Source organism: Platalea leucorodia (genome assembly GCF_965183815.1).
Source record: "Platalea leucorodia genome assembly, chromosome: 3".
NCBI lineage: Eukaryota > Metazoa > Chordata > Aves > Pelecaniformes > Threskiornithidae > Platalea > Platalea leucorodia.
In genome coordinates this window covers 64,733,057-64,744,477 of record NC_138825.1, presented here as the reverse complement: position 1 = coordinate 64,744,477, position 11,421 = coordinate 64,733,057, and the positions used below count along the sequence as shown (strand labels likewise).

At 37.9% G+C, this 11,421-nt stretch overlaps 1 protein-coding gene across 5 annotated transcripts in view; it reads right to left on the bottom strand.

Annotated features, from left to right (window-relative positions):
• Nucleotides 1-792: 792 nt before the first annotated feature.
• Nucleotides 793-11,421, bottom strand: part of AHI1 (Abelson helper integration site 1) — a 98,413-nt gene continuing 87,784 nt past the window's right edge. For 3 of the 5 annotated variants that reach the window (XM_082306413.1, XM_082306416.1, XM_082306414.1), the window contains 2 exons: nt 5,996-6,075; nt 793-1,918 (listed from right to left, as the gene is read on the bottom strand). In XM_082306413.1, the coding sequence (XP_082162539.1) occupies nt 1,690-1,918; nt 5,996-6,075 (309 nt within the window). In that variant the 3' untranslated portion in view covers nt 793-1,689. The remainder of the gene's footprint in view (nt 1,919-5,995; nt 6,076-11,421) is intronic. The other 2 variants (XM_082306415.1, XR_014227618.1) reach the window with 2 other exon arrangements.

Below are 11,421 nucleotides of genomic sequence, written 5' to 3'. Positions count from 1 at the left end.
ATTTTACAATGCTTTCCAATGAGCTCCCAGATCTTGGCTACTGCTCAGCTCTCCCTGACGTGGACCCTGATGTCATGCTCTGCCCTTATTTTAAAGGTGATACAGGACATTTTAAGAAACCTAAGATGTTGAGATTTTTCTCTTTTATAAAATCTTTACATCCCATGTCACACAGAATGATGGGCTGGAGTATCTTACAAAAGCAGAGAGATAAAAGGCTAGGAGCCTTGCTAGAATCCGGCAGTCCCAGGACTAAGATAATTTTACACCACCTCTGACTGGGGAAAGAGACATTAATAAACTTCCAGTACACATACGCAAGTCCCACTTAGGGGAGAACTCCATACACATGCTCTAGGCAAACCAAAGCTAGGACTGTTAGCAAGGAACAATTACCAGTGTGGCCAAAAAAGAGTCTTTGTCACCATGCTTTACTCAGAAGAAACAAGTTTACAGATTTTTCTGGCTTTAAAATATGTGCAGGGAAGATATTACAATATATAGCAACTAGTCCTCTGCATCTGGGTGCATTTCACACATCAGTGCCCAACATTGTTATTCTCACTTCTTTTTTTAATGGAATCAAGTGCCCTGTCTACTAAATAAGGGCTTTCTAATTTTATGTTATTTATTGCTTCAGAGGGGGAGGAGGAAGAATTTCCTAGCAGAGTAAAAATAAACTGGACATCATCAGCCAGAAAAAATACCAACGCTAACTGATAGAAAGTGTTTCCTTTAATATAAAATATAAATTATTTAGCACTGTAGATAATTAGTGAAATCATTAGTAAAAGTTCACAACATAATACTCAAGTAAAACAAATAGATTAATGACACTTACAAGTGAATAAGGACTACAAGTAAAACAAACAGCACAGTTGGATATGAAATATTTCATTGAGACAAAAGAAAGTATATTTGGCAAGACTGCTGCCGAAGCAGCCAGGAACTCTGACAAAACTGCAATGCACCTTTATTATGTGCAGAAAACCTCATTTGAAAAATATAACTGCCTGGAATTTGCAACACTTGTTTACACTGGTAAGCATGAGTAGTCCTGCTGAAGACAGTGTAGTTGCATAGGTAGTTACTCAACAATTCGCTTCAGAGCTGTGAAATGCAGTCTAAGTGAATATTTCATGTCAGGAAAATATTTTTAAAAAGCTTATGTTTTCAGGTACACTGTAATGTCAGCTTTCCTTTGGAATTTTACTGTTCTGAACACTCCTCTATTTTACTTACAACACATTTTAAAATGCTAATTTAATAACTTATGTAGTGGTTGGGCTTGTTTTGCTCTAGATCACACTTCTTCATTTGATTCTCTGTTCCCAATGGATTGATCTACTGTGTATAGAAATGCCTGTTCAGCCTAAATTAAGGTGTAATAAGATATTAAATTGGTTAACATTGTATTTGTCAGTGGGGTTCTCATGAAATATGAAAGTCGGTTTCAGATTTTACCAGTCCAGTGAGGAGCTGAACATTCAAGTTCTGTTGATTTCATGGAACTCAGGGCAAAAGTCTTCCACAACAGGTTTACACCACTGGTAAGTCACAACTAGCGCCATTTTGCATATTTGGATATTTTAACTTCTTTGTTTCTTGTTAATCCTGGAAGTGAGATCGTAGTTGCAGCCTTCAACGTATATACCGAATATCACACCAGTATTTAGAATTAAACTATGACTATACGTCATAGGATTCAGGCTCAAAGGCAATATTTGTCTTTCCATTCGTGCTTACGTTTGAGCCTCTTGCTGCCTTTTTCTTCTTCTTCAATTCCACCCCATGGGCTGTAGGTTCATTTTCAACACCATTAGCTGTAACTGATGATACAGGAGTATCGAGACCCATTAAGTTGTGCTGATTTTCTATCTCGTTCTTCTGTATCCTTTTCTTCTTTTTCTTTGCACCTCTAGAGGAAAGTGGATATAAAAAGAGTAAAAGAAACACAAAGTTAGCCCAAATTTAGAGCTTTTTCCATCCACAGCTGAAGTGTTAGAGCAATTGTGTGCCTGTCCCCCTTGAGTACAATGCTGAAACAGCTATAAAAACTACCATTCCACAGCAGAACAAAGACAGAAAAAACATGAAGACAAAATGAGACCACTCCACTAGCCTATTTTTCAACATATCATAGCATTGCTTTGAAAAGAACTGCTCATGATCTTAAAAATCAGCTAGTCTTGATCAATAGTCAACAGATGTGATTAGAAAATACAAATTACCAGTCGTCTCCTCTCATAAAAGCCATTGCACTTTTTTTTTTGTTTCCTAAGCTCAAACACCAAAATACTCGCAATTAAAGAGAGATTCCTGGTTTATTTCTTCAACAAGAATAAGACAGGCAGGCAAAGTGCATAAGATTAGTTTTTCTATTTTAGTTTACCTGAACTATGACAGATTTATAGAATCAGAAATCACTTTAATGTCTATTTATGCCTATCAGACTTCATACAATGCCAAAAGCATCAGTCAAACTTCTGCATCTTTCCCAGGTAGTGCCTTTAACAAGGGAATTACACTGGTCTTGCAGATGATGCCAGGAATTATGCAGATGTTGCACCACTTCTACCATGAACTCCCACTCCTGACAGAAGTCGTAACTTTATTTAACTATAAATATGTAGTAACACTTTGACTGTAACCTTTCGAGGGCAGGTATTGTCTTTGTTCAAAATTTGTATTGTGCCTAGCACAAAGAGGTCTTGGTTTGTGACCGGAACCGTTAGGTTGAATGCTGCTGAAACACATAAGCGAGTGGATGAATCAAGACTAAAGAATGGAATGAGATGTGTGCAGTTTCCCCAAAAAGGGTGCTGCAAGAGCATTACTGTTGGTGATGCTGTCCTAAGGTAATCATATTTTATAGAGGAAAATGTTAACACATCAGCCTTGTTAATGGACTGATGACTATCTGCCTATAGTTTAAATTTTTTCTAAGTTAAATTATGTATTCATGAATACATGAATTGCTGCAGCTCTTATAGTAGAACAGCCTGAAGGAAAACATTCTGGAGTTTAAGACCCTCTCTGTTAGGATTCCCGGAACAATTTGAGAAGTACTGCTCCACGAGGAAACCAGGGTACCAAGTCATAATTAATCAGGAATATAAGTACCAGTCTGCCAAACTGTTTTCTGCTGGGTCTGATGTGTAATCACTTGTAAATTTATGCAGAGAGCACTACCTAGTGTAGCTCAACAAAACTGTACGATGGGAACGTATCTTAGGAGACAATGTCTGTACTGACAAATAGTTAATTAATCATTAATATTTGAAGGGTGAGGCTACTATGCAGATTTTCAGTATAAAGCTACTCAAATTTTGAGACGTAGTTTTCATCCTTTTATTTGAACATCAAAAGTGATGATGTATCAAATCTTTGAGATACTTAGATAAAAACTTTACTTCACTTAGCATCTATTACGTTGACATTTCTCTGTTTCTTCTAGAGTCTGCAGAAGATAGGTTAACTGCTTGGCTAAGATAAAAATCTACTACCACCTTGAATAAAATTTGTTTTCCTATTGCAAAACCATATTTTCCATCCAGAAATTCTGAAAGACAGACATGTCATAAGGGCTTGCCATTCACTTTCTTTTAGAGCAGGCATTGTGGCCATAATGAATACTGCTCTAACAGGCAAACCAGCAAACATTCATTTGGAGGCTCAAAGAAAGGTATAGCAAGTTGTGCAGGTGCTAACAGTTTCACTTCTCCATAGTGAAAGTGCATACTTGGCAATCACATCTCACTTGATTCTTACAAAGTTTATTTACTGCATAATTCCTATTATATACTAGCATGTGACATGGATATTAAGTGTATTTTCACAGAAAACAGGAAGATAACAATGTTTTAGGTGGAGCAACTATTTAAGTACAGATCGGACTGGACCTCAGGTCATGTTGATACTGCTTTTAGATGCTAAAATAGAAAACTTTTCCAGTTAAGATAGCAACACTTGCATGCGTGTCATTTTTTAAGGTTATTTCAAGACACATCAACTGCAGTGAACAAGAAAACTACAGTTCTGTCACAGCCCCTGCAGGTCATGGTTTCAGGTACAAAGAAGTGAGAGTTTTCATGAAAAATATGCAGCCATGTTTCTGAGATGTTTTATTATCTAATCTGTACTATATAGATAGCCTATAAAGAGAAATATGGAACAGTCTTTCAAACTGCTGGCATCAGAGATGCCAGAAGATCCTTCTTTCTTCTAGCTCTCAAAGTAAGGCAAAAACTTGTAGTCTTTTCTGAAAAAAACGTGATATGTGCAGTCGCTGCTATAACTACAAAGACAAGTGAATCGCATTTCATTATGTTCTAGTTCATGGAAGAGCCTGCAAAGTACATACTTTCAGATTCAAGCTTTACATCAGGAATAGATATTGCTCAGATTTGCATTCTGATCTTAGAACATGCAGTGCAAACTGCCCTCTCCACATCAGGCAAAACACAAGCACTGGGGACAAATGCAGCAAAAACATAATAAACCCTAGAATGTCCTGTACCTGGAAGGAAAATACAGCACTGTGTAGTACTGACATGTCTACCTTCCTCCCTTTCAAATTAGTTCTCCCCTGACAAGGTATAGCACCAAATGCTACTTCATGGCATCTTTCACTAATGATCAGGTATAAATGGCTCAGTACCCTGAAAGCTTGTGAATGAGGATCTGCAACAGTGCTCCTTGCCCAGATGGGACAGCAACGGCATGAAGCATGACTTCAGACTGGCATCTCCATGATGTGCCTGCTCTCTATAGTTCAGGAGGATGGAGTTCCAGTGACTCAGGCACGTAGGTGTCTTCTCTCACCTTTCTAAAATATAACTGAAGCAGTTTTGGGGCTCTGTTTCTTCAGCATGACACTTCAGTGTGATCTCTTCTCAGGACAGCCTTAGTTTCCATTAAAATGAGTATTTCACATTTCATATGACTCAAAATTCTTGAATTTGATTAAATCATTTGTGATTCCACATTTTAATTCCGTGGTCCCACATTCTTCAGTGGATGTCAGTTTCCTGAAGTTCTACTAATGGAGTTGAGTCATACCAAATTTTTGATACTGGCTTCTAACAGACTGTACCAACCGTTAGAGTAACTGTGCTTTTAAGGCATTTCCTTCCTTAATGTACGTCCTATCAGAATAGTTATGCCCAAAATTCAATACCAAATTCTGTCAAGGTGTAGTTATACAGCTCTTTCCTCATCATACATGAGGGCTAAACTTTCCACTCACAATTTATTTTCAAATCTAGATACAGCTGGAGATAGAAAACTAAGATTTAAAGGTAAGTTAAAATTAGATATGTATCTGCATCTACACCATATATGCAGAGATTATTTATATGGGGAGGGGACCAGGCTGGAAAACGATTAGTGAAATAACTCTGTTAGATGACAGATACCTGTAATGGCATACACAGGAAGTATTTTCAGATGTATTTTTTGAAGTATAAATGGTTGCAATACCTAAAGATATGGTGAAAGCTCTTGTTCAAAATTTTGAGATCTTATCTACTTACAGCTTTCACACAACAAATACATACAATTTTTAAAAAACGCAATTGTCACTATCAAAGATGCTAGCTTGCATCTTCTCAGTATGTGACAACCTTATGCAACTTATATAAATTAATTTTTAGAAGGTGCAAAAATAGTTTGCAGTTTGTAGTAATAAAGCCTAATACATAACTAAGGGATGCCACAGGGCAATCCCATACCCCTGAGTTTTGATTCTCATGTACGTTATAGTCCTTGCTCTTTTCAGGGAAGAGAGCGTGTGCATGCATATGTGTGTGTGTACATACATAAACTGTTATTTCCTTCACACTTCAGGTACGAACCACTTTTTGAATGATTATCCTAAAGCTAACTTCTTGTTTTGCTTGCTAAAACAAAATATCCTGGTCGAACATTTCTCACAGTTTTCTAACAGCACTTGTAGAAATAACATTGCAAATTGTTTTAAGTATTTCTTGCTTACTGTGTTGCAGGTGAGCCTCTATCTGTGTCACGCTCCAAGCTAAATTTTAGGTCTCCTGACTTACTGATGACTGGTGACATCTGTAAAAGAAAATAAAAAAAAAAAAGCAGGAAGGTAAAAAGAAGACAGACAATGGGGCCAACACATGTACATAGAAAACCCACCAGCTTCCTGAATAAGGAGAGAATATACCTCGTTTGAAAAAGAATGTCTGTCAGCCATAAAATGTTAACTCCTATGTGGTTACAAACAAGGAAACAGTACCCCGCTTTACAAAAAAAACAAAAAACAAAAAACAAACCCCCAAAAAACAAACCTCCTTGAAAATAAAAGACAGTTTTCAGGTATGTGTAGAAACAAGAGGTTATGAATCTCCTTGAAGTAAGCTTAAAATACACAGTCTGTAAAGAGTTATGTTGGCTACTGCATGAATAAAGAATGCTAAAAAGCCATCTTATTGAATACTTTTAACAAGACAAACCTGTCTATTTTTTAACCCTGCAAGTTTCAGTTCAAAAGCACTTCAAATCACTCCAGGTTACTTTATAATTCAGAGCTAAACCCAACCAACCAACCAAACCTGGAAGAGTTTAAGTAAATTCTCTAATTTCCAATGTAACTAGTGGGTCTCTATGCAACTCGCTCCCTGTATAAACAAACCTCTTCTAATTCTAACAAGTCTCATACTTACTGCAAGAATTCCTGTCAGGAAATGTGAGTGCCCTTCCTGAGTTTACTGTCTTCAGGGACAGATTATTTTCTGTACCTTCTTCCAGGCTGTTCACATGTATCTGGTAGATACCCAAGTAGTTTCATTTTCATGGAGGGCAGAAGCCAACTCAACTGACAGGACTTATGTCTCTCTCAAAATTTGCTCTTCTGGAACCAGGCATACACTAGACATCCAGCCAGGAACTTCAGGCCTCCAGAGCACTACAACCAAGGAGAAAAGCTGTGCAAAGCAGTGCAGCACACTGGAGGTTCAGACCTACTATCACAATGCTGTCAGTGAAAAACTGTTGTGGATCTCTAGTTCAGACTGACAGGACAGCTATGTTCTGTAAGTGTCCGTTTGGTATGGCATGCATGAAAGAAAAATAAAAGTTATATCCAGGCAGGCATTGCGAGAGTGGGGACCGGTTCCTATGAAGACCTTGGAAAACTGGAGAAAAAGTCTCTTTCAGGATACTGGAGGCCTAGGCCAGAGAAGGGAGGGAGAGATTAGATCTCGTACTTTCCAAAAAGTAAGATTCTTTTTCAGGGAGTAAAGGAGAAGAATGGACTTGAAACTAACTCAACCCTCAAAACTTGGTCCACATTTATGATTTTTTTAAGACTGTTAGTTGAATTTCGGATTCATAGCCAGCCTAAAGCAAAACCTACTACATTGTTTCTGAATTTCTCAAATACCTTTAGTGTTAAAAAGATCAGCCCATCCAGTTCTGCCAAGCACAGAGGTACTCATCTGCTTGTAAATAAGATGTTTAATATTCTGCTATCAGCCTGAATTGCTCCAGGAAACAGCCAGTTACTGACATTACTGTCTCTAAAACCCCAGTTAAAATTGAGCAGTATTAGGAAGGGAGTATCATTCAGCAGCTCTGGAGTGCCTAACAACAATATAGTATCTAAAAAAGTAACCACAAAGCCAACAAGAGCTTTCTGGAAGCAACAGAGAAGAAAAAAATTACAGTTCTTGACCCTCTAGCCTGCCAATTATTCATTTCATTTTGTGTGACCTCACAGGCAAGGTGTGCCATGGTTCCTTCATATTTAGCTTAAACAGAGAGAAAATACAGGGTTGCTTCACAGCATTTTTTTTATCACTTAAGCATCAGTTTCAGTATTTTAAAATGGAACAGACATACATACTTTGTTTTCAGACACTAAACTTACCCATCACAGACTTCAAAGCCCTAATGAATAAAACTTAACATTCCCCTGTCAAGTACAATTGTCCAATTTTAATTCGAGGTAAAGTGAGGCACAGATGAAAACTGTCTTGGCACACACAAATGAAGACCGATTTGGAACCAAAACCCGTATCCCCCAAACCTCAGTTTTAGGCCTTGAACAGTTTAACGACATTCTTAAACTCTAAATGGAATTAATTAAAAAAACATCTAGTCAACGTTAGCAGCTGAATGAAATTTGAACTTTTTTGTCTTGGTCCTGCTCCCTAGTATTATTTTATTAGTTTAATATTATTTTTCTGCTGACTTAGAAGAAACAGGATCAAGCTTCCATTGACTTACTGAATTCATATAAACACGCTGCCCACAACAACCATGTTCAAACATTAGTCATTAGAATTAGTCTGCTGAAATAACACAGATTGCTGCATTAGTTTAGACAAAAGCCAGCCTATTAGAATATAATAACGTAGCATTGGTGGGGCTAGGAAGAAAAATCTTCTGCTTCATACCCAAAATCCTTGTTAATACAGTAATAAACTTGAGACTAAGTCAACGGTAAAAGTAAACACAAAAGAAGGAAATATAATGCCACTGATATGAAAATACAAGGAATGCTGTAAAGGGAATGACTCTAAGTAATTAATACTTCCTTCAGCATTCATAACTTTGCGGTTCCTTGCCATACACAATCATGAATTCACTTCACTTGCAGTCAAAACAAAATTTTTTTCTGAAAATCCTATGCGATTGATGTTGAACTAGGTGTTTTATCCTCCTTTTTGAGTAAATATAACAGAATCTTGACACTGTACTAATACTATAATAAAATATGGACCTTTCCAAAGCACAGTTTTGTAGAAATCCTTTAAGTGCCACTACAGAAGACTGACTTCTCTTATAAAAAATAGACTAAGTTTTTTCAAACTTACAGATACCAAAACACAGAAAATTATCTTTGTTTTACAGTTAGAAGATTAAAGTATCCACTAAATTAAGCTGCCTAACTGAAGGTTCTTATGATCTGTTTTAAAGAAACTACCCATTACACAGGCTTTCATATATTCAAGCACAGCATTTCAGTATGGGTACCAAGCACACAATTAGAGTCTTGGAATAGCTGTGTTCACCTGACATGGCGACTAATGAGAATTCCTAGGGTCTGTAGAGACAGACTCCCAATTCTCCAGAGTACAGTTCAAGTATGATACCTTTCTTACCTACAAACTTTCAAGTATGTAATGAGGCAGGAACTAGATACTAGATCTTTTTGAAGTAGAACTCTCTGCCACTACCTTCTCTTCCCTATCCCACATACCTTTGTGTCCCTCAGCCCACACCTTGAACTACTTTTCCCGTCCCAGTGATGTGAGTAAGCAGTAGCAGTACTGAAGGAACAAGTGGGGTCAGCAGCAGATGCAAGAAGGCAGTGCAGGAGCTGGTGCAACAAGGGGATGAAGCCGCAGGAGGAGCACAGTGAATGAGTGAGTGGAGGCTGGGAAAACAGGCAGGAGGTATGTGGCTAGGAAGGTACTGGTAACACTTAGACACTGAGAATGCATCAAGGACACGCTAGTGTAAGGAGCAAGCCATAGAATTCTTGAGTATGGAGGGGCTGAAGAGGCTGTTGATCTGTTCTTTCCCCTTTTCTACACCTCTCGACCTCTTGTTATGCATGGGCAGATCTCACAGGAAGCTCCAAACAGCTCTGCGCTACTGTCACTGCGTCTGTACTAAGATTCAGCAAACCTAGCATTGTAACAGTTAGTTAGCTGTTAAATTGATCCAGATTGAAGAGCTTAAATATTAATACAGAATTATTATGGCTCTGTCTGCTTTAAAGAAAAAAAATTCATGTGTCAGATAATTACTATGAATATCTCGAACTTTTCTGTTCACAAGAACAAATACTGAACACAGTACCAAATATGAGCTCCTTTGTCTAATGCCACTAATGGTGTTCAATTTTGTTGCCATATTCTAATTCTACACCCTTTGAAACATACAGCCCACCAGAAGGAGAGAACATCAGTTCATATCAACTGTAGAAGCTTAGATTTTCTGAAGTTTCTTTTGCTTTGTTTGCTATCATAAAAATTGTAATAAAATATATAATTTCCTCTTCTAGAAGCCTTGCTTGCTTTACAGCTCATTTGGCCTCAATTTTTTGATACTTTATATTATCTCAGTGTTGCCACATAAGAAGCAACCAAGGTGAACAATTAAAGGCTGAATACGCAAAAGCATTTCAGTTCCTGACCCCTGCTGTAGAATCCACAGCAGTAAGTCAAGCACTAAACCATCCCTGTGCAACTTGTGGAAACAATCATAGGTATCAGAATGCACTTCATAGCAAAACCTGAAGCAGAGGGCATCTAAAAGAAATGCCAGGGACAAAGTCTCATCCCAAGTCTACACCTTTGGTAGTGCTTTCCTCTAGGCTGTAGAGAGTTGTCTCTAAGACTGATGGTCTGCAGAGGTACTAGACTACGAGGTAGATGGACAGAATGGAGTGGTGCCGGCAATCTATTTAGGTGATTCAAGCCATGAAAGTAAATGTGCTTGTTCTATAGCCTACTCTGCACAGGAGAACTCTCCCATAGAAGCTGTTTCTACAGAACTTGATCTAAAGTTTTGTCAGATCACACACAGCAATAACAAACGTCTTTTCAGACGAGTCTTTAGGACATTAAACTCAGTATTAAGTTTGGATATTGTTTTCTATTACACAGTCTGTGGATAAAAGATTTATAGCAATGTACTTAACTGCCCACAACCACGTTGATGCCTCCTGTCAAAACTGTTCTAACGAGTCAAGTTTGGGAGAAATGCTGATACCACACCACACTCAATTTTTTTTTTCCTGCTATTCTGTACCCCTCCACACATTTCCCCATTAAATGAACAACTGGCAGGGAGCTTTGCTAGTGGAATTATATATATTTCTTTTGCCATGACCTTCCTATTTAAAATGCAATTAACTTATAATTGCTTTTTTTCCCTCTCTAGTGTTTTTAAAGAACAAGCCTATCTAAATCAGATTCACCATATTGTAAGCCCTATGTCGAACAGTGTTAACTTAGCTGTGAGCTTATCTAGCGGAACTGTGGCTCTGTATACAACAGAGACATTGGCATGAATTTCTATCTTTCTCATAAAAAACAGCTAAACCACTGTTGTGTTTAGGACTAAGCCAATACTCACTAGCTTCTCCATCCATGAATGCTAGAACCACAGGCAGAGAGGACTTTGCCTTGTCTGGTCTTTGAAATTGCAAAATCCTGGGCCTGTTAAGGGCTAGGAGAGACCAGGAGGAAATCTGGTGGGTGAAAACTGTAGTCATGGCTCAACATTGACAAATACTGCATCTCAGAAATAAAATCAACTAGTCGACTATTTGAGGGACAGCAAAAGAAAGAGGAGGAAGAGTAGAGACAAGATACTTCAGACTGAAGTGTTATGGTTTAGAACAGCTGTTTTCAGTCTTGAAGTCTTGGCCTCTGGGAATTTATC